At 44.3% G+C, this 26,349-nt stretch overlaps 1 protein-coding gene and 1 long non-coding RNA gene across 4 annotated transcripts in view; one reads left to right on the forward strand and one right to left on the reverse strand.

Moving 5' to 3' along the window:
* Positions 1–494: 494 nt before the first annotated feature.
* On the reverse strand, positions 495–16,243 carry LOC123638014. 2 transcript variants are annotated; one of them, XR_006735141.1, is made up of 3 exons: positions 15,959–16,243; positions 5,790–5,909; positions 495–526 (listed from the first exon to the last, which is right to left on the reverse strand). It is a non-coding gene; the product is annotated as an uncharacterized LOC123638014 (long non-coding RNA). The 2 variants fall into 2 exon arrangements; XR_006735142.1 differs by lacking the exon at positions 15,959–16,243 and adding an exon at positions 7,649–7,854.
* Positions 16,244–16,603: 360 nt separating this feature from the next.
* Positions 16,604–26,349, forward strand: part of EBF1 (EBF transcription factor 1) — a 383,852-nt gene continuing 374,106 nt past the window's right edge. For both annotated transcript variants that reach the window (XM_045551268.1, XM_045551269.1), the window contains exons 1-4: positions 16,604–17,436; positions 19,747–19,903; positions 20,479–20,542; positions 21,209–21,264. In XM_045551268.1, the coding sequence (XP_045407224.1) occupies positions 17,303–17,436; positions 19,747–19,903; positions 20,479–20,542; positions 21,209–21,264 (411 nt within the window). In that variant the 5' untranslated portion in view covers positions 16,604–17,302. The remainder of the gene's footprint in view (positions 17,437–19,746; positions 19,904–20,478; positions 20,543–21,208; positions 21,265–26,349) is intronic.

Raw genomic sequence — 26,349 nt, forward strand, 5'->3', positions numbered from 1 at the left:
ATAAATATGTAGGAAAATGTAAAAGTCTCTAGAAATACATTTTTCTCAATTTCTTTAAAAAACATAAGATTGAAGCAATACTTAAAATACATTATAGAGTTATTATATGGACATATTATATACAACATGATAGCACTAAAGAAGGGAGAACAAAGGAAATACATTAGAGTAACTTTTCTGTATTTTACCAGAATTGCATTATTCTGAAGTAGACTGCAATAAGTTGAAATGCATATTGTAATCACTAATGTATCACTAAGAAAATACCCAAACATTATATAGTAAAACCCCCCCCAAAATTAAAATACCACACTAAAAGACAGTTATTTAATACACAAGGAGTTAGTAAATTGGAAACAGAGAAAATACATGAGACAAATAGAAAGCATGTCATAATGGCAGACACAAATCCAAACATTATCAATACTTACATTAAATGTGATTGGACTCAACACCACAGTCAAAAGGCAGAGATCATCAGACTAGATGAAAAAGCAAGAGCCATGCTGTCTATAGGAGATCTGCCCTAGATTCAAAGGCACAAATAGGTTAAAACAAAAGGATAGAAAAAGATATACCATGTAAACATAAACCATAAGAAGGTTTGAATGGCTAGTTTAGTATCAGACAAAAAAATCTTTAAAATAATAAATATTACCAGAAACAAAATGAACATGTCATAATGATAAAAGAGTTAATACATCAGGAAGATATAACAATTATGGCTCTATATGCACCAAATAATAGACCCTCAAAAATACATAAAACAAAATCTGACAGAATTAAAAGAAGTACACAATTCAACAATATTTGGAGATTTCAATACCTCACTCAATAATTGATAGAACAACTCGACAAGAAAGATATAGAAGAACTGAACAACACTATCAACCAACTTGACCTAACTTTTATAGAACAAACAAACCAATAAATGTAGAATACATACTTTTTTCAAGAGAATATGTAACATACTCTGGGGTAGATTCTATAGTGGGTCAAAAAACAAAACAAATCTCAATACATTTTAAAAGATTAAAATCATCTAAAATTTATCCTCTGACCAAACAGAATCAAATTAGGAATCCACAACAGTAAAAATTCTGGGTAAACCTCAAATATTTAAGAATTATACAACACACTTCTAAATAAACCATGGGTCAAGAAAGAAATTACAAAATATATTTTGAACTAAGTAAGAATAAAAGCACAGCATATCAAAATTTATAGAATACATTGAGTAAACACTTAGAAGGAAATTTTTAGCTTTAAGTACCTATATCAGAAAAGAAGAAAGATCTTCAATCAATAATTTAAGCTTTCTCCTTAAGAAACTATAGGCAGAAGGAGGGGAATAAAAAATATTAGAGCAGAAATCAATGCAATAGACCTCCCCTATCCTATAAAGAAAATAGGTAAAACCAAACGTTGGTTCTTTGAAAATATTAACAAAATTGACAGATTCTTAGCAAGTCTGGCAAGGAAAATAAAAAAGAAGATACAAACTGCCAAAAATCAGGAATGACAGAATAAACATTATTACCAACCCTATGGAAATTAAAAGGATTATATGGGATTATGATGAATAACTTTATGCCCCAAATTTAGACAACTTAGATGAAATGGACACATCCTTAGAAAGATACAAATTATCAACATTAACAGAAGAAGAAATAGAAAATATGGATAGATCTATACGGAGAAATTGGTCACCCATGTTCACGGCAGCATTATTCTCAATAACTTAAGGTGGAAGCAACACAAGCATCCATTGGCATGTGAATGGCTAAACAAATGTAGTATATACATGCAATGGAACGTTATTCAGCCTTTGGAAAGAAGGAAATTCTGACACATGCTACACCATAAATGAACTTTAAGGACATTAAGTCAGTCACGAAAAGACAAACACTCTATGATTCCACTTACATTATGCACCTGGAATAGTCAAATTCATAGACACAGAAAGTAGAATGGTGGTTGCCAGGGGCTAGTGGAGTGGGGAATGGGGAGTTGTTGCTTAGGGGTATAGAGTTTCAATTCTGCAAGATAGAAAGAGTTCTGGAGATTGCACAATAATGTGAATATCCTTAACACTACTGAACTGTACACTTAAAAATGGTTAGGATAGTAAATTTTATGTTGTATAATTTTACCACAACTTTTTAAAAAGAAAAAAGAAAGAAGGCTGCTTGGAGAGCACAAGACGTCGAAACTTGTCACCACACCCACAGAAACACAAAGCACCCCAAAGAATTAAAAAAAGAAGTAAAGAAATTGAATTAGCAATTAAAAATATTTCCACAGAGAATAGTCCAGAACTAGATAATTCTAGTAAATCCTATTAAATATTTAAAGAAGAAATAGTACCTCCACTTTCCAAAAGTAGAGGAGGAGGGAACACTTCTGAACTCATTCTAGGAAGCCACTATTACCCTGTTAGCAAAACCAGACAAAGACCACACTGGAAAAAGAACACTACAGACCAATTTCCTTACATGTAAAAATTCTTAACAAAATGTTAAAAAGTTGAATTTAGCAATATATTAATAGTATTATAAACTATGACCAAGTGAGATTTAGCCCTAGAGTGTTAGGTGATTTAATGTGCATTTCTGCAGAGTATATACCTAAGAATGGAATTTCTAGATTATAGGGTAAAATATTTTGCAGATAATACTAGACTACTTTCCACGCAAGCAGTTTTTGTTTAATAAAGACTTGGACCATATTCTTAAATAACTAGAATTGGGTAAGGAATCTAGACTTGCTGTGAGGAATAAATGAGGTCACAAATGGAAAGAATTTAGAATGGTTATCAGCATATAAAAAGTGCTCAATAAATGTTTGATATTATTATTCAGACTCGAGAAATGTTTTGCACAAGTTTGGCTAACTCACCTGGGGAGAGTAATATTCTTGAGAGAGGGTTTTGAATGTAGTTCAGAAATAATTAAATGCCTTCCTTGATTGAAATAGAAAGGCAATTAAGACAATGAAGCATTTTTCTCTGTGGTATCTAGGACATATTTTTCTCATTTTTCTTTTGTAATGGGAAAATCTGAAACTCAGTGAAACTTACTGAGAGTGGTGACAAATTACTTCATTCTGAGGTCAATTGCTCCCCAACAAATACATTTCAAATAGGGAAGATGGATAAGATTCTAGAGGCCTCAGAATCCAAGGCTGGGGTGGAATGGTATTTAGAACTCAAGCAAGCCTACATTCCCGGTGTTGCTAGCATATGACTTTCAAAAAGCTCTTGGACTCCGCTGGGTTGCAGGTTCCTTAACTGTAAATTAGGGGTAAAAATACCAACCCACAATGGTGATGGTGTCAGGTTGGCAGGAGACAGGCTGGGAGTGTTATTATGCAGTACCTGAGCTGACTTTGCAGTAGATTCCAGGGCCTTGCTGTAGCAGGGAGCAACCTGGTCACATAAAGTGGACCAATCAGCCAAGCTCTATTCACTTTACCCAAGAAAATCATCTTACAAATGTGTCTCTGGTTATCTGGGGCGGAGCACAAAATAACCCCGACATGCGTCTAAGAATAAGGGAGCAGGAAAAAGAGAGGGGAGCATCGACAACCGAAGATGCTGTAGATTTTGCATGCATCCATTTCTCCAAACATATGATTGTTTGTCTGATGGTGTTACATTTATTTCACTAACAGGTATTGGGAAGGCTCTGTGAGGGGGTAAACAGGTAAATAATTCACAGTTCCTGTCTTTAAAGAAACTGTAGGAAAAATGGGGTAGCCTAATATTTATAGAAAACCCTCTGGGTGCTTAGGTATTATATCAGAGTAGGCTATTGCCAAAACAGCTCTAAAATCTTAATAACAACACAAGAGACGTTTATTTCTTGCTCATATAAATTCTGTTTCCTCGTGTAGTCATTCAGGGACCCAGACTCCTTCCATTTTGTGAAGCTGAAATGACCTAGAGCAGGCGTCATCGGACTATGTCTCATGAGCCAATTAGGATCCACTGTTTTTGTAAATTGTTTTTGGTAAATAAGGTGTTATTGGAACACAGCCACACCCATTCATTTCCCTATCATCTACGCTTTGTAGCTGCTTCACACTAAAATGATAGAGTGAAGCAGTTGTGACAGAGACCATAAGGCTAAAAATATTTACTATCTGCCACTTTATAGAGAAAATTTGTCTTGCCCTGGGACATTGGAATCCTGTGCTGCATCCTCTGATTCAGCCCAGATAGGGAAGAAAAAGAATGGAAGATGGTGTGGGAGGATTTATGGCCTGTATGTTGAGAAGTGGCATTCTTCAATCCCACCTCAACCTAACTTCCTAGCTGGGAAATGCAGCGTAGCTGTGGCCCAGGCAGGGAACGCATGGCAGTTCTGCACAGACTGGTACCGTGAGAGGCTCTTCCGTTCATTCTATCCTCTTTGTTCCTCAAAGCAACCCTGCAAGCTGGGCATGGTGGACTGTAGTCCCAGCTACTTGGGAAGCTAAGGCAGGAGAATCACTTGAGCCCAAGAGTACAAGGCTATAGTGCACTATGATCGGCACCTGTGAATGAATAGGCACTTCACTCCAGCCTGGGCAACATAGTGAGACCTTGTCTCTAAAACAAACAAACAAACAAATGAACAAAAACCAATCCTTTAAGATAAGGACAGTACTGCATTGCAAATAACATACCTGAGGTTCAGAGAGGTTAAGCAACTTGCCTCAAGGTCAAAATAGTAGGAGTAGCAATAGGACCCTCAGGATATCTGTGCTATTCTTTCTGGAGAAAACGTTTTAAAAATTGTACTAAAATATACATAACATGTACCTTTTAAACCATTTTCTTAAGCATACAGTTCAGTGGTATCGGAAATGCATCTCTGGGAGTGAGAAGTTTCCTAGTTTTTGAGAAGAATTTTAAAATGTAGGGTTTTCATTTCAGGGATAATCTTAGAAAGTTAAACATAGACTCATCTGGGCAATTACCTTAAAATTGAATACTGACACAAAATTTCTGACATCAAATTGTAATTTGTGTTTATCGATGCCAACAGCGATTCTTAATTGTCATAAGCTGATAAGAAAGGGACAGAAGTGGATTTGATAGTGAAATTATCCTTTTAAGTTTTTCCTACACAGTATAAATTAAGAAATGTTTTGTGGTAGTTCACAAAAAGAGAAAAGTAGTAGAAGAATGAAGCCATTACAGAGAACATAACTATACAGGCATCCCGTGCCCAAAAGAACCTGCTTTACTGAACTCAGAACCAAGTTGACATTTGTGTGGCAATTTAGTTTTCATAAAACAATGTCATCCAGCATATTTTATTTTACTATTATTTATTTATAGATCTTTGGTTCTGTGGGGTTTTTCTTTTTCATTTAGTTTGGACTTTGGTTCCACAGTTGTTTAAGAATTGTATGTATAAAGAATTTATCTCTAGTTTTATACTTATACATATTAAAGTAACATAGTAAAATTAATTTAAATAAAAACATGAGTGGTCTAGGAGAATATTTTCTCCTTAAAAAGTATGTGTGTATGACTCAAGTTTTAACAGTGTCTACCACATAGAGATAGTTCCCTTTTACAAATAACTTAAATTTGAATTTGGAAACTGTACCAGTCAAGACAGGCTAAGTTAAGCTGCAATAATGAGTGAGCCTGAAATCCCAGTGTCTTGAAGCACCTACTTACATTAAATTCATTGCATGTGGGTAAAGAACCCTGCTCACGGGGCCCCAAAACTGATGGATTTACCCTCAGTAACATCCCTGATTGGGGAGAACCAGTGCTCTGGGGGTTCTCTTACCTATAAGTGCGTGCCCCGATCAGATCAATCAGATGACCATACCAAGCTTCAAGAAGAGGAGAACACTCTTCATGGATGCCCAGGACAGCAAAAGCAGGTGTCTGCGAACAGCAGTAATGTCTGCAACAGAAAGCATCCAGCAACTTTTTACAAAGGAGTGTCCTGCGGCATCGTTTTGACATTTTCTATTCCCTACTAAAGTTTCAGATAGATTTCTTAATTTCATAGGCAGCTGTGGCTTTTGAGTGACAGTCAAACTCTGCTGCCTCCTGGTCACATGGCGTAGGCAAATGTAAGCCTCATTCGTCCCCTGTGAAATGGGGGACAAATGTCGTTGCATGGGGCACTGAGAGGAGTCATGTGAAACCTCTTCGTCAATTTCAAATTATTACCCAAATGAAAGTAATAGTATTATTCTTGGCAGTCAGTCACGTCACAGCCAGGATAAAGAACAGATAGTAATGATTTCACCCTACAGCACTTGTCACACAATCAATGTTTTTTCACTAAAGTTTCCTGAAAATTCACAGGAAATTTCTTTAGGTGATCAGATAATGAAACCTGGAGAGAATAGTTCTTCAATACAGAGGCAAATTTCTCCTCTTGGCTAGAAAATGACAAGGCATTTTACATGGCTCCAAATCTATATGGCCCATTTTTCTAGCAGATTCCCACATTTAAAAGATTTGAGGTTAAAGAAAAGAAGTACTATCTATCTTGTCTAAGAAGCAATTGTTTTAAGTTGGGATCAGTAAGAAAAATTTAAAAAACGTTTCGTAAAATAGTGTTGGGGATGTAGACACAGGAAGATTCTCACACTGTGGCATCAGCTCCTGAGACTGGTGTCATCCAAATATCTCAGAAGTCCAGCCTGGTAGAACTAGATGGTATCCTGAAGATCATCTTGTCTAATTACTTTATATTCCAGATGTTTTAGTCAGCTTGGGTTGCGATAACAAAATACCACACATTGGATGGCTTAAACAACAGACATTTATTTCACGTATTTCTCACATAGCAGAGAAAGAGAGAGAGAGAGAGAGAGAGAGAGAGAGAGAGAGAGAGAATGCATGAGAGCTTGGGGGCTCCACCTTCGTGACCTCATCTAAATCAAATCACTTCCTAATTATCTTTGAGAAATATTAAAAAAAATACTTTTCTTTATGCTAACAATACCATCACATTGGGGGTTAGGGTTTCAACATATGAATTTTGGGGGGATACAGTCTGAGGAAAAAAGGTCTGGAAAAGTTAAATGACTTGCCCTACATTATGTTCCTTAAATACAAGTTGATTGGCCAAGTATTAGTATTTTACCCTTTCACCAACCTGAAATTACAGAAATGAACATGTTGGAGAAAGAAATGTTTCTTTATTCCCTCATACAACTGCTAATAAAGTCTCTTCCAATCAGAACCTATAGAACTCACTTCATGATGAATCTGCAAGTGGGCAAAGGGCTTACTGAAAACACTCATGAAAGTCCTGCAATAATTTTAAGTTTTTTTCAAACATTTCTAAAATTCAATTGTTTTCCTCATTTCTGAGTTTTCCAAATGATGTTTTGACCCCCAGAAAATGTACAAATTGACTAGGAAAATAAGGTTCAGATTTCTAATTGAATGATTTCATTATCTGATTATTCTATTTAATTAGATGTAGAAGTCTACTTTTCACTGGAGGGGAAGAATGTTCACATTGTCCACAAAAACAAAAGTAAAGATGAGTTGCTTTTGTGAGTATATTAGGAGAGGGTAGGTTATGCTACAATAAAACAATCTCTGGGATTTACAGTAACAAAGGATTATTTCCTATTCTTGTTAAATGTCTGTGCAGGTGGTAGGGGGGTGTCTCCATACCACGTCTGTGCAACGAGTTGGTAGGTTGATGGAAACTCCACCTGGGGTCAGTAGCAGCTGTGCCACAGGGAAGGGGATTTGGTAAATTGCACGCTGGCTCTTCATGCTTCTGCCTGTAAGTGACACACATCACTTCTGCTAATTCCTCATTTGCCAAGGCAAATCACAGGGTCACATCTAAATGCAGAAGGGTCAGAATACTTCAATCTTAGTACGCACCTGGAAGAAGAAAACCCAGAATTTTTGTGAACATCTCTAATGTCTACCATATTAGGAAGAAAAAAAGAAGAAAAAAACCAGAACAGACCCCAACGTTGTCAAAAAGTGAATGTCTCATACCATCAATTTGAATAAAATATCCAATGAGGGATAATAAAATATCTGTCAGCTATACAGTAAAATCTCTTAACATATTAATTGGTTGCATTTTTTCATTTCCATACAAGGGTATTGCATAGAATGGAGAGAAGGTACAAATAAACGAAACTAAATTAGGGCTGGAGTGAAGTTTCCAAAAATGGATTGTGGGCCAGCTAAATGCAGAGGCACATTTATATCTTTTGTGGATTTTATTAGCCTCATTTCTCTGAGGAGAAATCACATGTTTATGGAATGACTATACTAATCAATAGTCTTTCCAAAATAATTTGGTAGTAGGAAAGTTACAGTCTGATCAAGCAGAAAAGTTTATTTTCACCTAAATTGCTAATGGGAGTAATATTTAAGGGTCATTTTAGGAAGAGATCCTGAACTTTTAAAACTACGGCTTTTTGAAAAATGTCTGAAGGTCTGGAATATGTTCCAATAAACCTCATTTGTATGTTTTATTTGGGTACAATCATTTGCTTAGTCACATATTTTTGGACTTTCAATGTATTAGTAGCAACAATGCTTTTCAAGTGGGAAAAAACTCAAACTTGCTCTGAATCTCCCCTAAATTAAAAAAATAGAGTTTTGTACTTTCCAGAATAATAAGCACTTTTATAGTATTTCTTTAAATCTTTCATGGTAAAAATCTACAAAGCAGGAAAAAAGTGTGAGAGGGCAAAGTTTGCTGATTTACTGTTTAATTATATCTCTCCCCACCCCACTCCTTAAATTTTTATGATAAAACAGAGTTAACATTAACACTCCAACCACCATAAGGTAAAAATATTTATCTCCTAATTCATGTCCAAGATGAAAATTAAGATGTAGTAGATAATTTCATACAGAGGTACAGTGAATTCTATATGAAAAAGGTAAGTTAATTTTGTGTTTTGTGTTTCAGTTTTTTAAACTATCATTAATAACTATATTACTGAATTATAATTACGAGTATTGACTAAAGTATGAGATGCTATATCAAGTAATTCACATTTTTTTTCATCATTTCATCCTCACGGTAAACCTACTTTTACAAACAAGAAAATTGAGGATGAAGTGACTTGACCAAGGCCAACCTAGCCAGTTAGCAGTGGAATGCTCTCCAGGGATAAATCATCTTGGTTGACATTTCAGTCCAGGTGTCTGATAATTGCAGTGCTTTTCCTAGCTCTCTGTAGGAGAAGAAAGAATGTAAATCGGCAATGGTACATTTATTCAAAAATATACCAGTACCCACTCTGTGCCCTGTCCTGTCACAGAGCCCGTGGATACAGACCTGAGTAAGTCTGCAAGCAACAGAGATTGAGCAAAGTCAGCTCTGGCATCAGACAGGCAGACTTGGGCTCAGCTCTGCAATGCGTCCTTGGATGGATACTTACTCTCTCTAGCTTCAGTTTATCTGCACAATGAGAAACAATATTGGTGCTTACTTCATGGTTTTGTTGGGAAAATTAAATAAGACAATGCAAGTAAAGTGCTTAGCACAGTACATTGCATAAAATGCTCCACAATATGCCTCCAATAAAGACTGTGTTTACTGGTGTTGGATAAGCAAGGATAGTCATTGTTGAGGAGCTCTCTGATCACGGAGCAGAGAGAGACATTTAAACAGCATTTCCTGTCCAATGTTTATGAGCTCTAGGGAAGCCAGGGAAAGGCACGAGTGACCGCTGGGGAGGAGTTTGAAAAAGTTTCAAAGAGGTGACCATTGAGCTGGTGGTTACAAGGGAAGTGCTTCACCACGCGGAGAAGCGGGTAGGCGCTCTGGCCCTGTACAAAGGTAAGGCGACGAGGCCTGTTTGGGGACTTTCGAGGGTCAGGATAAGGGGAATGTTGTATTGAGAGAAAGAGAAATGATAAAAGTGAGTGGAAAAATCGGCAGTGGGAACTTAGGGGCTTGGACCAGGAAGGCCCAGCCTTCCGTGGCCGTGTCGGGAGGGGGGCTGGAAGATCGCGAGGTGGCGCTGTGGCTCCACCTTAAGGGACGATTCGGGCGCTCGCGGGTCACCCGCACGCCCAGGGCGGTCTCCGAGAGGTGAGACAAGGCTGGCTTAGGGGGGTTGGCACTATCTTCATGACAGCCACCAAAAAATGATGATATAGATATTAAATATATAAGCAAATAAGCCGGAAGCAGTGTCTTTTAGGATGCATGGTATCGATAATCACAAACTCTCCGCGAGGAACGGTCAAGAGCGCGAAACTGTCCAGCAGGGACCACTGCAAGCTCAGTCCCCGTACGTAATTTGTGGGCCCGGAGGTGGAACCGGGCTCGCCTGCCGGGAGCTGAGCTGGGCGATGACTCGCGGCCTCCTCCGGGCCGGTCCTGTGCCCTGTGGGTGGCTCCCTGCTACTTGTAAAGCCAAAGGAGCAGCAGTCTCCACGCCTGCCCTTTGGCCTTCGGTCACATCCTGCCTGCTAATTTCCCCTGACTGGACCTAGTTTTTAGGACTTTGCTGCGTTTCACACGCACACGTGTACACACAAACCACGTGTGAGCTCAGGCTCACACACATGTACGAAGCCCTTGCACAACACACACGAACTTCTGCACATGCACATCCCACTCACATAAACGAGACACATCGACAGGTGACACTTGCACACACTATACACATGCACACGTGCACTCTCACGCTTGGGTGCACCAATGCCTCAAGCACACGTGCACACGTGCAGCGAAGTGCGCGATGCCACTCACCGGCACACACACTTACTGCACAGGCCCACAATGTGCAGCCACCTTTAGCTCAAGCAAACATATTTGCATCATAGGTATTTTGCGTGGCCGTAGCCAACAAAGACCTCGCAGCGCTCAGCGGTGTGTAAATCTCTAATGAAGTGCGCCTCAAAGGAAATACGCGAACTTTTTGTCATCTAAACTCGCCCTCCCTCCTCCAACTTTCCCCTAAGTAAACAGGCCTGCACTTCCCTTTCTCGCCTCTGAATCTTCACAGATCTTCCACCCGGTTTGCGCTGAAGGGATGCTAATTTTCAAACAGATGGAGAACTCCCTTCTCCCACCCCGGAGCCTCCTTGCACCGAGGGAGCAGAGGGACCTTCCCTGATCGGACTCCAATCTCGCGGGCTAGGGCACTGTGGGCGCCGGCCGCAGGGTGTGGTTTGGTCGCGCCCCTGGGCAACCTCAGACTTAGAGATCCTTCCTGGCAGTGTCCCCAACTGTATTCTCCCGACACAGAACCCCTAGCTTTTAGCTAACCATGGTCATGCCAAGGCAGAATCATCTTTTCTCCCATTAAAGCACATCCGCAGGTGTCCAGATTTCTGTCCTCTGATGGGCGTCGGGTACAAGCCCGCAAAGTCCTGTGTATAGCCTGTTTCCATTAGGCGAGCTTGTCTGAGCTCTAAGACCTCAGACTTAGAGCTCCGGATTGACTGGCGGTCACACAGTAAATGTGGCAGAGCCGGACCTGGAGCTGGCACGTCCCTGGCACGCCCTGTCCCCGGCGGGCCAGGAGAGAGAAGCGCATGTTCATCTGGCCGCGTGAATGCACCCTTAGTCCACGCGTTTGTCAGGACTTTTCAGAACTGTCCCCCGTTTCTCTCTCCTCTGCTGTCTGCCCTCAGGAGGCAACGTGCGTCCTCGCTCCTGTCTCCTCTGGGATGCGGAACCCCGATCCAGAGGCTCAAGAGCAAAGGGACCCGTGAACGTTTGGGGGCAAGACATTTGGGGATATTTTGGTTTGGCGACTTTATTAGCGGTTGGCGGTGGACACGTTCTTAATACTTCGCTCACAGGACCTCAGTTTCTTCACCTGTAAAATGGGAGTGATTTTATCTGCCTTCTTGGTCTGTGCTGGAAATTCAGTGAGTTCATGCCGGTAAAGCTTTCAACAAATGGGATCTATTATTATCTGGGACCGCCCTGGGGGGAAACCCGAGACGGCTGGCCAGGCTCGCTCCCGGAAAGGTTGGTACCCCTTGCCCCCGGCTTCTGGCCCTCATCACACTGTGCTCTCCCCGAGCCGCGGTAGAGCCCCACGACGTTGTCTGCTGGGTCCCTACCTCCCAGCTATCTGTGGGCGTCTTTGTCCCTATCATAGGCCTCAGTTCCCCTGTTCGTACTATGGGGGAGGTGCGCTCCTGGGTACTGGAAGTGACAGTCATTCTGGGCAAGCAAAGAAGGCCTTCTCCCGCGCACCGGGCGTCGCAAGCAGAAATCGGGTCCGGATTTCCGGTGGAACCCTGGCCTGCGGCTCCCACGCCTTCCCCCGAGGGCGGCGGGTGGCGATCACCGGGGGAAGGGGTCACGGTTTTGTGGGCAGGTAGGTCCTGGTGCTCGGCCACTCCCGCCGTCGTCGGGGTGCCGCTCAGGGGCCCCGCACGGAGCTGCGCCCAGCGCAGATCCCCGCTTTCCCGGGTCCCTGGGCCGCCACCCGCCCGTCTCCTTCTCCCGCCCCAGGCCGCGCCTCGGCCTCTGCTCACCTCCACCCCCTACTCCCCACCCCGGCTCCTGGCTGCGGGGCGACGCCTCCGGAGCGGGCCACAGCGGAAGGACTTTGCGCCTTCGTTGCCTCATCTTTCTCTTGCCCTTTCCAGTCTCCTCAGCACTGAAGGAGGCGTCTGTCCTCTCGCCTCGCTCGAAGCCGGCTCTGGCAAGTGGCAAGGGAAGGGGGCATTTCCCCAGACAGGCGGCCCTTTGGGGGCGCGCCCTCGCGAGAGGAACGGAGATCAAACGAATTTTCTAAGTGACAGGTCCCGAGTCTGGCCTCCTGGGGGCGGACGAGCAGAGACGATTCCCTCTCTCGCCGGGACCTTTCCTCTGGTCCTAGTTTGGCTGCATTTATCTGGTCTCTTCTCTTTTGGGGGGCGGGAGTGTTTCTACCTAAGCCCCCAGAAATTACTGCGGCGGCCGATGCCCTTCGGGAAAGGGGATTGATTTCCCTGAGTCTCAAGAGGGATGGCCGAGGGGCAGAAGTTGGGGGCTTGCGCACTGGGCCTGAGCTGCCTCCGGCGCGGGGAGCGGCTGGGAGCGGGGCGGCCCTGCGGGCCACGGGGAGCAGGTAGGCGTTGTGGACTCTAACTCCGACCACGAAAGAGACTGAGGCGCTCAGCGGGGAGACTTGACTCCAGGGGAAACACTAAACCTCTCTAGTTTCTCCTTTCAGCTATAAACTCATTCTGCTGTATATTTCCTCATGCATGGGTTCTTTTTTTTCTGTTTCCCTCTCTTCCTTCTCTCTTACGGATTATATATCCGAAATCAGGAGTTTCCAAATATCTTTAAATGGAGATTTCCAGGCACTAACACCAGAGATTCTGATTCTGCAGCCTGGACGAGTCCGGGAAATCTGCATTTCTACCAATTGCCCGCCCTTCCCCATGTGATTAGGCTGATGAGCCCTGTCTGGGGAGTACTGTTGTAAACTAGCCTAAAGTCAAATCAAGATATGCTATAAAGCCTAGGCAATCTGTACATACAAGTGTATCTCTTTACAGGAGATGTGACTACAAAGCAAAAAGGATAAAGGCAGTCTCAGTACATACTTAATAGTCACCCCTCTGCACACATGCCTTGTCTCTGGAGGCTGTGCTAACCTTACATGAGGGGCAGATTTAGAGGTATTTAAGAGGTTTTTTTTCAAAGTTTTAAGATTGCAACTGCCGGCTCAATATTCACTAGAGAAAATCCACAAAAAGCTACTGCTCTGCTGGCCTGGGTGTCATTCTCAGTTTTCTGTCACTCTCTAAGTCTCTTTTCCACCTTCTCTTTAGCCTCCTTCCCACTTAAACATTTATTACAGGATGAGAAAGCCAGGTTGAAAGCACAAGGACACCCAGAAGAAAAGCTATGAATACACTCTGCTTGATTAAAATAAAGTACACTCACCATCCCAGGTGAGGTGTGTGCTGTCTCTGCACAGCCAGAGGGAATTAGTCTTATCCAAAGATTCCTGCCCCTTTTATTTTTCTTCCTTCTCTGGCCTGGCGGATGTGGAAATTGCCTCCTACATATTTAGTTCCTGGGGAGACTGGCTTTAGGGTAGGAATTGGGCTTCTTTCTCTGTGCCAATTTCTCATTTGGGTCATCAGCTTCAAGCCCTCAGCAAACATATCCTTTGCAGATGCTTATAGATTCTGCCTGACCCCCAGAAATCTATCTGTTATGTGTCTCTTACTGATCCTGGACCTCAGGGTGACTGTGTCTCTCCTTTCCCTGGCACTCCCTTTGGCAGTGATCTGTTCCCTTATTGTGTGTTCCCCATCACTGGAGAATGTACCCCACCAGGCTCAACTTGGAGTCCTGCAGACTGTTCAATGGAGAGTAAAATGGAGGCCCAAGAAGTTAAGGAAAGGGAGCCCTGGGTCTAATGCCAAAGCTATCTGGAACCAATGCTTCCTGATCTCTTTACCTTGAAAGTTTCTCCCTGAGCTGGACAATATGGCCCAGGCAGGGAACCAGATTGGCTTCTGGGGACCGCCTTGGACCCGGGGCAACAAGTTAACCTTGGAGCTTTGGGAAACTCAATCTTGACTTGGAGACCCAGTTTCAACTGTGCATTTAAATTCTATAGAAGTAGAGAAGGTCCCACCTCTCTTTTCCCCTCCCTACAAACCTACAACCCTTTAAGTCTCTCCATCATCATACTCCTCTTGAACAAGTACTGTATGCTAGGAACTCTTATAGATGCTATGGGGATCCTAATGGACCAGACCAGTCTCTTCAGGGGTGTCTCAGAAGAGATGGCATTAATTATGGTACCAGGGAGAAAGTGCTCAGCACACAAGAGGTGCAGATTAAATGGTATGAGAGCTCAGCAGGTCTCATGCACAAGAGATAAAGCAGTATTTGAGGACAGTGGCCATGCACCCACAGGCCACGAACACACCCTTTCATCCAATTTCAGAATCAGGAAGGGATCCACTTTCCTGCTCTGCCAAGAGCCCAAAGCATAACTCTTGCCTGTCTCCATGCAGTATGGGCATGTGTACTTTTCCATTACTGACCCCATGAGCTTCCTAAATCAAAGGGCCAAGGAAGGCCGGGCAGAAAGGGGACCTGGATTTCTGGCAGAGAATTTCCCCGAAGGAGTCCTTAGCAGATTTGGCTGCAGTCAGGGAGTTCCTTTGAGGACAATGAAACAGAAGTTCACCATGTGCTTATTAGAGGTTACAACCTGCTAAAAAATGATGGGGCACATTACCCAGAAATTTCTAGTTATTTCCTTTGCCACCACAGATGTATGTGCTGAAAGGCCTGAGGTAGGAGACAGTTTCATCCGTCTTTCTTTCCTTTCTTCTTTCTCTACATTCTTCCCTCCTCCCTCTCTCCTTTCCCTCCCTCTTCCTTCTCCCTTTCCCAGCTTCCTCCTTCCTTTCCTTTCCTCCTTCCCTCCCTTCCTTTCTTCACTTTTTCCTTTCTGTCTTTCTATCTCTCTCTTTCCATATGGCAAGGTTAGAGGTTGGGAAGGGTTTGTTCAAGCCCTCCTTTTTAACAGAAAGAGTGAGAAGGAGGAGAAAAATCCTACACCAAATAACCAACTAATTAGAGAGGATATACTTTGTTGTTGTTTTGGTAGTTACTAAAAAAATACAACAAAAACTACTTTGGGGTAGGGGTGAGGGGTGGGGATTGAATTTCAGAAAATTTAAAAACAGATCCTGACACAGCCCCAGTGAGAACACCCATCCCGCCATTCACGTATCTTCAGGACTGCCCCAGAGAAGTGAGCGTGTGACAACAGTGCCTAAACGCTGGCAGCCTTTAGCCCAGCGGCCAAGCAAGAAGCATTTCGGAGGCCGGGCTCGGGGCAGAGCCTGGGTCCCCACTCCCTGGGGACCCGTAGCGCCTCGTCAACTGGGACTCAGGGTCCATCCGCCCCTCCCAACGTGGAGGCGGTGCCCCTCCGCCAGCTCCCAGCCCCGACTTCGCGCACCCATATTCCATCCCACCACCCCGCCTCAAAGCGAAGAGGTGGGCACCTGGGACGCGCGTCCTGCTTTTTCTGCCCGGGCTCTCCCGTCTCCTCCACTTTTGTCCCCGACGTCCCAGAACAGCGGAGCAGGACGCGGCATCAGCCCTGGGAGGGCGCAGCCTGTGAGCCTCGAGCGCGCTCAGGGCGCGGCGAGGATGCTAAAGGACTTGCAATGGCCAGGACGCAGACCCACAGCTCAAATTCCTGGCAAAGATACCCCTCTCCCTTTCCCTGTGCCCTCGCGGTCCTCGCTCAGACCCGCTCCTCCCCAGCTCAGACGCCGGTGCTCAGCGCTCCCTCGCTCGCCACTTTGCTGGGAACTTTGGCCCGCTCCCCTGCGTCACCGAGAGAAGGATGTTAATGAGGGAGCGTGGCCTGGCGCCGCCAGCGAGCCAGTTCCTGAGCCGCGATTGGCTGCGACGAGGCGGAAAGATGACGTTATGCAAATGAAGGGGCGGGCCTGCGAGGCTCGGGCCCCGCCTCCTCCCTTTGGGGTTAGAGTGCCTGTGTTTAGCTCTGGGGAGAGTCAAACTGGATTCCATAGGGAAAGCCTGCAAATCACTTCTATTTTAGCAAGGAGAAAACAGAATCTCCATCCAGCAGGGTCCACCCCTCTCTCTTTCTCCCTCTCCTCTCTCTCTTTCTATCTCTCTCTTTCCCTCCCCCCCTTTCCTCTCTCCCTCTCTCCCCCCTCCCCCCACCCTCTCTGGTGTATCTGTCTACGGCAACCAGCGTCCTTCTCATCTATACGCACTGAAAGGAAAGAAACATCTTTGGTTGGGAGAGAAGGAGGAAAAAAAAAGAGAGAGAGAGAGAGGAAAAACTTGCCTGGTTGTGGAAAATGACACTTGAAGTAGCAAAGCCGGCAGCGCGAGTTGACTCTATTGTTTCTTAAATTGCCATCAGGTTTTGTTTTTTTTTTTCTTCCTGCTTCTTCAAGTGAAGGGTACCTCTACAAAAGGAAACTCCAGCCCCTCCTGTCCACCGGCCTGTGATCATTACAAAAAAAAAAAAAAAAAAAAGCAAAAAAAAAAAAAAAGCACCCAAACCAAAAATCAACCAACCAAACAACCCCCAACAGCCAAGCATACATCTCTAATTTTTTTATTTTGGTCTTTTCGTTGGATTTTCCCTTTCTTCTTTTTTTCCGGGTTATTGCTCAGTTTTGAGCAAAGGTTTACATTTTTAAAAAATTTGCTTTCCAGCCCGCCTTGATCGTCTAGCTCGAGTTCATCGTTTCAAAAAAAAAAAAAAAAAAAAAATCTCTGGTTGGCGTTTTTCTTTCCTTTTTTTTTTTTTTTTTTAATATTTTCAAGGGGGAGGAGATTTTCCACAAGAAAAGGTTGTTTTCATGTTTGGGATTCAGGAAAGCATCCAACGGAGTGGAAGCAGCATGAAGGAAGAGCCGCTGGGCAGCGGCATGAACGCGGTGCGGACGTGGATGCAGGGCGCCGGGGTGCTGGACGCCAACACGGCGGCGCAGAGGTGGGTACCGCGCGGGGACCGCGGCCGAGGAGGGGAACGGCGAGCCGGGGAGCTGGGAGGCGGCGGCGGCGGCGCTGCCTCGGGGCCCGGCCGCGCTGGTGCGTCCGCTCCGCTCCGCTCGCCGCCGGGGCTCCGCGCTCCCAGCCGCGCTGCCTTCGTCTCTTGCGGCTGGAGAACCGTAGCTGCCTGCGAGGAGCCCACGCTTTGCCGGCACTTTCCCTGCCTCGTCTGTGACTGTTTTCATTTTGTTTTAACCCAGAAGAGGCATCTCACCAGCACGATGTTGGATATCTGTGTTTTTATGTGATCGCTCTTTCTTTCCCGTCCAGCTTTCTGTTCGTTTCTTTCCTCTTTCTTTCTTTCTTTCTTTCTTTCTTTCTTTCTTTCTTTCTTTCTTTCTTTCTTTTCTTTCTTTCTTTCTTTCTTTCTTTCTTTCTTTCTTTCTTTCTTTCTTTCTTTCCTTTCTTTCTTTCTTTCTTTCTTTCTTTCTTTCTTTCTTTCTTTCTTTCTTTCTTTCTTTCTTTCTTTCTTTTCTTTCTTTCTTTCTTTCTTTTCCTTCTTTCTTTCTTTCTTTTCTTTCTTCCTTCTTTTTCTTTCTGTCTCTTTCTTCTCTCTTTTCTTTCTTCTTTCCTTCTATTCTCTTCCTTTCTTCCTTCTTCCCTCCTTTCTTTACCTTATTTCCTCTCTTCCCCCTCCTTTCCCTCTCTCCTTCTATATCTTTCATTTTCCCTTCTTTCCTCTCTTCGTGCATTATTTCCTTTCTTCCTTCTTTCTTTCATTTTCTTCTCTTCCTTCCCTCTCCTCCTTCCTTTCATTTCTCCTTCACTCTCTTCCTCTTTCCTTCCTTCTCTTCTTTCTTCACACTTCCCTCCTTTCTTCTCTTTCTCCTTCAGTTATCTCCCCGTGTCTTCTGTTTTCTCTCCCCATTCTCCCACCAGTTTTCTCTTATTTCTCCTCTCTGGTTCTCCCTCCCTCTCTTTTAGTTTTTCTCAGTCTACCGGTAGGATAGCAACTCCCCAACTTTAAGTCTGACATCTTCGAAAAGTCTTCCCCACCCCCTGTCACCATGGTCCCTTCCAGCCCCTCTCCCAGTCGCAGCTCTGAGACGCTAGACTGGGTGGCCTGAAGGCATTGCCCTTGGAGGTTGACCTGAGGGAACTTTCCTGGGCACACCCAAGTCCCTTTCCGGGGGCTCCTGGTCCCAACTGTGGAATGGCCTCCCCCTCCCAAGGCCACCAGCTGGCTTGGGGGAGTGGGAGACCTGGTGGCCCCAGGCCCTATCGGACTCAAGAGTGCGGAAAGGGAAGAAGGCAGATGACTAATTATATCATCTCCAGCTTTCCGGGGCTGGGGACAAGCGTCCCCAGCACTGTTCACATCCCCACTGAGCATAAGGATGGGGGTGGTTGGTAGTGAGAGTGAACTGGGTAACTGGGCTGGAAGCGAAAGTGTGTGTGTGCGGGGCGCGCGCGTGTGTTTGTGTGTGTGCCTGCGCGCGCTGGGGTCGGGCAGGTCGGGCTGTCAGTGGCCACCCGGCGGCCCGGGCGCCGCAGCCTCCGGTCCCCGGCGGGCGCGCCCAGCCAGCAGCCCTGGCCTTTAGGATTTCTGGCATGAGTGTGAGGATTTCTGCGGAACAGTGAAACTTTGTCAGGACAGGTCTTTAAAAAACACCCCAGTTCCCTTTCCCACAGCGACCACCTCCTACAGCTCTGAGTCCCGCCCTCGGACCCCCTTCCCATGCTTTTTGGGGGGAGGAAATGTGGTTTCCCGAGGCCCGGCACCCGCATTTGGCCGGGGCTCTGGGGGTTTCCTGGAGGGTGGCTGCTGCAACGAGAAGCCCAGTGTGTTCTCCGTCCATTTCCCCCTGCCCGGGTAGCTGAGATGGGAGTTTCGAGGGGTGCCTGGAACTGCTTCCCATGCCCCCTCCCTCTAAGTTGTAAACCCTGGGCTCTATTCTGCGAACGTGGTTTCACCTCATCCACCGCCACTTTTCTTCCTCCCTACGCAGCGCGTCAGGTCGGGGTAGATGCTTATAGCGTTTCATCTCGCGCGCAAAATCCAAACAAAACTTTCACACCTCTCGGGCGAGTTCTGAGGGACGCCCCTGTCCTTGGGAGGGAGGAGGACGACCTGCAGGGGGACAAGTGTATCTCGTCCCGGGGCGTCTGAGGGGGCGTGAAGGGCGCTCACTGGATGCTCTGGGGACAGAGGAGGTGGGTGTTTGAGGGTTCGCACGTGTGTTCGGGGGTGACAAGGGGGGCGCAGGTCGGCGTCCGGCTTAGCCGTCTAACTCTGCGTCTTTGGCCACAGCGGGGTGGGTCTGGCCCGGGCTCACTTTGAGAAGCAGCCGCCTTCCAATCTGCGGAAATCCAACTTCTTCCACTTCGTCCTGGCCCTCTACGACAGACAGGGCCAGCCCGTGGAGATCGAGAGGACAGCGTTTGTGGGGTTCGTGGAGAAGGAAAAAGTAAGTGGGCACAGAGCTGTCGCCCCTGGTCTCCTGTTCGGGAGCAGGCCCAGGCGCCTTGGGAGGCGCGCCCCTCCGTGAGTGCAAAGCATCAGTAACACACTCCTGTTCGGGGTCCCCCCAAGCCACTTCCCGTCCCAGACCAACTGGGCCTCCGCGTCCACTGGGTCCTGCTCCAAAAAAGTTCGCAGGGAGCCCCCAGAGCGGGAGAGCGGCTAGCCAGGTTCCATACTCCAGTGCCATGAGTGCCCGGGATGAACCCGCCCTAGACCACCAGACTGCGCAGCGCCTGCCTCTGATGGCCCAGGCTCGAGTCCCCAGGCCCTGGGGGGGAGGATTGCCCTTGCGCACCCCATGGAATTTTCTGTTGGGAGAGAGGGAGCAGTGAGGAACGGGGGCGGGAGGGGGGTCGGGCGCGGAGGAAGATCACAGTTGGCGGCACTTTCTGCTGCAACCGGGGGCAGTCCGCCGGCCGGGGGTCCCAGCCTTAGGGAACTTGCCTAGAAGTTGGTCCACTCGCTCACGCCGACCTCTCTTCTCCGTCTCTTGTGTCTTTGCGTCCTGCTGCAACCCAGGAAGCCAACAGCGAAAAGACCAATAACGGAATTCACTACCGGCTCCAGCTCCTCTACAGCAATGGTGAGGCTCCGGTCGGTCTGTGCTCGCATCCCCGGGCTCCGGGGCTGGGCAGGGCCGCGGAGAGCTCCAGGTGGACGAAATCCCCCAGTGAAGGCCAGTCCTCCGCCATCCTGGAGGTGAACCGGCTTCTCCTAAGTTTCACCCAAGGAGGTTTCCCAGGAAGAGGCTCTCAGTGGCCCGAGGGAAGTCCTGTAGGTCCCCGTTTACCTGTGGCCAGGTGTAGTGCCTCAGCCTTCCATGGGCCACTTTCATTCTGCCTCCCTTCCCTGAGGCCTGTTCCTTCGCCTTGGCCGAAACTCTAGGCCCCAAAATCCTTGGGCTCAGAGGGCTCCCAGCGTCGTGGCCTTGGCTCCAGGCGAGCGCAGAGGGGCTCCTGCCCTGGGGAGGGAAAGTAGCCAGGTGGCGTTCCCGCCCGATGCCCAGGTGCGTGGGGTCTGACTGCCAAGAGCGCTAAGGCCAGGCCAGCAGCTCCTTTCTGGACACCGGGGAAGGGAGGTCCTGGCTGTTTTCTAAGACAGTGGGAGTTCCAGCCAGCCCTGAAGCCCCCCTGCCCCCCGCCCTTTTTTGTATGTGTGTGGGGTTTGTTATTGTTTGTTTTGTTTACTTATTGCCATCCCCAACTCGTCTCACTTAATTCTCCCTCATTTCCACATTTTTTCTTTCTAGGGATAAGGACGGAGCAGGATTTCTACGTGCGCCTCATTGACTCCATGACAAAACAAGTAAGTTTCTTGATTGCGCGAGGCGGCGGGGGTGACCTTCGGGCCACGAAATTCGGGGGAGTCTAGAAACTGGTTGCTCCGCAGCAGGAGGGCTGGGACTCGAACCCTCAAAGTCAAGGCGGACCTCGGACCCGCGCAGCCTTCCGGTGTCTATACGCGCACTTGCGCCCGCCGCGTGGGGACGATGGCTCGATGGCTCCTTCTCTCCGAGGCCTTGGGAATTAAGATCGCGGGGTGCTGAAGGGAGAGAATAAGGGCCGAATTTCCTCTGACCCGGCAGGGGAGCCCCAGAGGGCGCGTAAGGTGCCCGGGGACCCTGTGCAGAGGGGGCTGAGTCCCAGCCGGCCTGGCCTCCCCCGCGAAGCGGCGGGGAGAAGGGTGGGGGATGGGAGGGCAAAGGCGGCTTCCACGGGAATGGTGACATGGGTTGAGAGAGCAGATGACCACTCCAGAGATTTTTTTTTTTTTTAAGGGAGTAGTGGTGGAGGCAGTGTTGGAAGAGGGAACGACAATTGTTAGAGGATATTTTGTAAAAACCCTCCAGCTTTTGCCTCCAAGTTTGGCAGGAAGCCAGGCAGCTTGAGTGAGCTTGCGGCCTTAAAGGTACATAGACGGCGTTTTCTTAAGCTCCCCAACACGCGGGTGTCAAGCAGTGTACATTAAGGCTGAGTTATGGTTTAAAAGATACAATTATGAGCCGAGTCAGAAAAGAGGCCTGACGTTTTAATGAGACACAGGACCTTTCTACTTCTTCTTCTTAATTTTAAGAAAAGTTTAGTTTCAGAATTAAGTAACTAGTTAGGTAGTTGGAGGACTCAGTAGCAGAAAAAAGAAGACAGCTTTATTGGGTGGGGGAAAGAAATCAGAACAAAGAAAAAAAGTTATCCATTGTGTACCAATCAGCAATTTAGTATGAAGATTGAAATTTGTTTACTTGATTTTGATTTTAGACTGTTCCCTTTCAAATGAAGGGGAAGTGATCTTCTTTCATAAATACTGGCTTAGAAAGTTTCAAATTAGGATATACATGCTTGTTTAAAAATGGTGTTTAGCTATGCCATGGCTTAAAGATGTACAAATTGCACATAAATAAACTGTTGGGAGTTTTAAATTCAACCTGGCAAGAACCAACTTAATAACAGCTAATTTTGATTATTACTTTCATATTTCATTGTGATCCAAGTAGAAAACAGGAGAGTATGAAATATATTTTTTAAAATAATAAGTAAATATTTACTGAAATCTATTTTATGTTATTTGCCTAAAATATTTGGCATTCTTGAAGATCTGTTTTCTTGGTTGTTTGCTCAGAGTAAATCCCCATTTACACCTTTAGTCTTGGTTTTATTTTTTTAATGGATTTAATTATCACATAGAATAATTCCCTTCCATTTGGACACTGTATTTTGTTAATTTTTTTTTCCTGTCAAGTAGAAACATAAAAGCCGGATTTCAGTAACTTTTTTCTTTTACGATATCAAAACAAAAATGTCTTAAGTGGAGTTTTGTTTTCAAAAATTGTCTTTGATACCCTGGATATCCTTTCCTGCCATTCTCATCAGAGGAAAAAAAGATGGGAGGGAGAGGGGGAAGGTATGAACTCTAATACATATTCCATATGTATTTATTAGGATTTACTTTTTAAAAGATAAAAAGCACACTCACACACAAATCAGTATATAAGGCCTGTCTGTGTGCACATTGACCACCTAAATATTAAATTATAGGCAACACTATGAAATGAATGATTGTAAGGAGCACAAAACTAAGACACGTTTTTTGAAGTGATGAACTTCTGTCTTATTTAAATCTCCTCAAAACTTTAATTTAGGTCTCTCTAAACAAATAGTGCCTCCAAGAATTGATTTTTCTCCTTATGAAATGAATTGACTTTACACACTCATATAAAAATGGTGGAAGAAGAATCTTTTTATTTTTATAAAGCAACACATCAAATATCATTTTACTAACAAGGTCATAGAGCTTAAGAAAAATGGCAGCTTAAGGTTTTCTTTGACCGCTTGGTATCATCATAAATTCTGTCAGCTGAGACAGAGACAGAAAAGAGACAGAGAAACAAGAACAAGATATAGTTTATTTTGAATAATAGCAGGTATGAGAAAGCACTTGCTGTAATATGACATCTCACTAAAAGTTAAAGTTATAAATGTATGCATTTATATATTTTGGTGGGGAGTAACCTGAGAAAAGATTTAATAATTATCTAAGTCTAAAAATATCAAGAAAAAGGGATATTTCAAGACATACCTGTTTGCTTTCATAATAATTGTTTAAATAACCACCTCTCTTTAGCTTTCACTTTGAAAGGCAATCCCAGCTCATTATCCAATTGCTTGTTCTTTGATTACGTGCTATAAGAGTTTTGGAAGTAGGTTAGCTTCTTAGGTACACAGTTAATACAATAATAGTCTCCAAAAAGCAGATAGATCAGCGTGAACAAACCTAACTCTCCCTAGCTGTATCATAAACAAATAATAATTTATGTTTAGCCTTAATGAGTAAAACAGTGGATCGTCATCTAGCTTGAAAATTTTCTATGATAATTAAATACCAAGTCTGATTTTAAATTTCTTAAATTTTATTTTCATGACTTAAAATTCATTTTAGTTAAACATGCAGTGGCCCTTTCAATCAGAAGTCAGGCTTGACATAAGCTGACTAATTAAATGGTTACATTTTTCCTCCTGTGAAATTCTTCCTGACAGACTCTGCATTTTTATATTTATTTGGAATACAGAATGGAATACTTTTGGTGATGTGATGAGTCTTAATGACATCGTCAGTTGTGGAAGGAATACCTAGCCACTGTTCAAGTGTCTTCTCTTAGCTGCTTATTTATCATAACAGTTTTCATATAAGAGATGGAGCTTTATGCGTGTGATGTCATATCCTTGACTCGCAAGTGAGGTTAAAACTCAAAAGGAATCTTGGACAAGCAAAATCCAAAGGTAGCTGTGCATTCTACATTTTCATAGACTGTTCCTGATCTTGGGTGGAATTAGCACCATTGAGATCAAACAGAAATGTACTCAATCAACCAAGATGTATTGGAATGACACAGTATTTCACACCTTTTCAAAGTGTCTCACTAGACTATTTTGGGTAATGACTCTTAATTTTTGGACGCTATCAGGAAAGATGAAGCTTCATTAGAAATGAATGTGTAAGAATCTGAGACTCCTTATTTCTATGCCTCCCTTGTAAAACACACAGGATATAATATTTTAAAAATTCATCCACCAACTAGAAAATAAGAGGCTTGCTTTTGGGAAGGGTTGTTCAAAACCAAGTTTAGCTGGACTAAAAATAGTTTGTTTTCGTGTCATTGCTGTTTTTGGTATTCCATTAGTGAGCATGCAAAAAGCCCTGTAGGATCCAGAAGTTTATGGCTGTTGTATCCAGAAACAATATCTACTGCAGAAGCTCAAATGAACCCAGTGGGGGAGGTCTGAGGTTTAATGGGCCTCATTTCAGATTTGCATGTAGTATTTGAAATATGATTACATTCTCTGATTGCTTCAGTGAATTATTTATTTTTAAATAGCTTTTTTAAAAACTTAGCTCATCTTCCCTCCTGCCATCTTGCTTTAAAAGTGTGATATTTTATAATTCAAAGAAAGGATACCAAATATTATAAAGTTATCAAAACAAACACTCCCGCCCCCCCCCCAAGCTTTTTTGAAAAGGCGAAAATAGTAGTCACATAATCCTTGTATGTATAGATTTGAAGGTAGGTGATGTGGTGAGGGGACCTTAAAAAGGTGTGGTCCCAGCACAGTGTGGGGTCCAAGGTACAATAATCAGAAATGCTGTCAGGTTTCTCTTCCCAGCTAGACTTCTTTATATATTTGTTTTGATGTTCTCGGTACTTTAAGTTATTGATGCAAGTGCATTTTTTTTCCTATTGATTGTTTCATTGTATCCTGCCATGGCTATGTAGATTTGATTAACAACCCTTTCAGTTCATGGTTCTTCATTGGTAGATAAACACATTTTTAGTCTATCAATAAGTTTCCAAGGAATTCACTAGGCCAGCAGAGAGGTTCTTTCGTATATTTGGGAGAATAAACAAACAAAAAAGGACAGAGCAAGTTTATAGACAGAGACCATATTTCAGCAGCTTTCTTTCTCCTTTGGTAACATGTCAAAAATGCAGGTGATTTAAATTTCCTTGCACATAGAGGAATGAAGAAGTTTGGAATTTTTATGCATGATCAGGACCTGTGTTTGGGAAAATGTAAACTCATCACAGTGGAAAATGTGTTGTTTGGAGTCTGGGGGTGAAAACAAAGCTGATGGTTTTGGAGAGATTGCCGGAGCCAGATGGCCTAGTACTTCCCCAGTCTGGCGGTCCAACTGCTCCCTCCTGGATAATATACAGCCATTTGTTCGGGGATATTTACGCTAGAGCTGTTTCCATGTGAATGTTTGAACAGCATTAAAAATGAACATATTAGTAGAGATGCTTTTATTGAACTTGTATGGCCGTACAGATAGTCTGTTTTCTCCTTCTTTACTTATATTGCTGAGAGGAATGAAGGCGTATTTGGACATTGGTGAATTGTTTACATAGTTGTTGAGCAAGAATGATTTGGTCTTAGTGAGTAATTAAAATATATAAGTGTTTGGAATCCAACTAATGGAAATAATGGCAGTGCCTACCTCGAAGCTCTGTTGTGAGAATTAAATGAATTCATACATGTGTAAAGGACTTAGAACAGTGACTGACAAATATTAAGTGCTTAATAAATTAGCCGCTTTTATTATTTTATTATTATTATTGCTCCATTAAGTTGACAAAGCCAATTTTATTTACTAATGTAGGTACATAGTTACCATATGAGTGAAATATCTTTTATTACTGCTAGAAAAAATTATAACATGGGATTGTTAGAACAATTTAGTTTTTTTCCTGGCATTTGACTAATATAAGGGGTTTTAGTTCTTTGAGACATAAAAGATGCATTCTAAAGCTAATTGCTTTTGGTACACGGTCTCTTTTTATTAAGGACTGTGATGTAACTGAACAGCATACTGAATATGATATCATTCCTTTGCAACTTT

Source organism: Lemur catta, chromosome 5 (genome assembly GCF_020740605.2).
Source record: "Lemur catta isolate mLemCat1 chromosome 5, mLemCat1.pri, whole genome shotgun sequence".
Classification (NCBI taxonomy): domain Eukaryota; kingdom Metazoa; phylum Chordata; class Mammalia; order Primates; family Lemuridae; genus Lemur; species Lemur catta.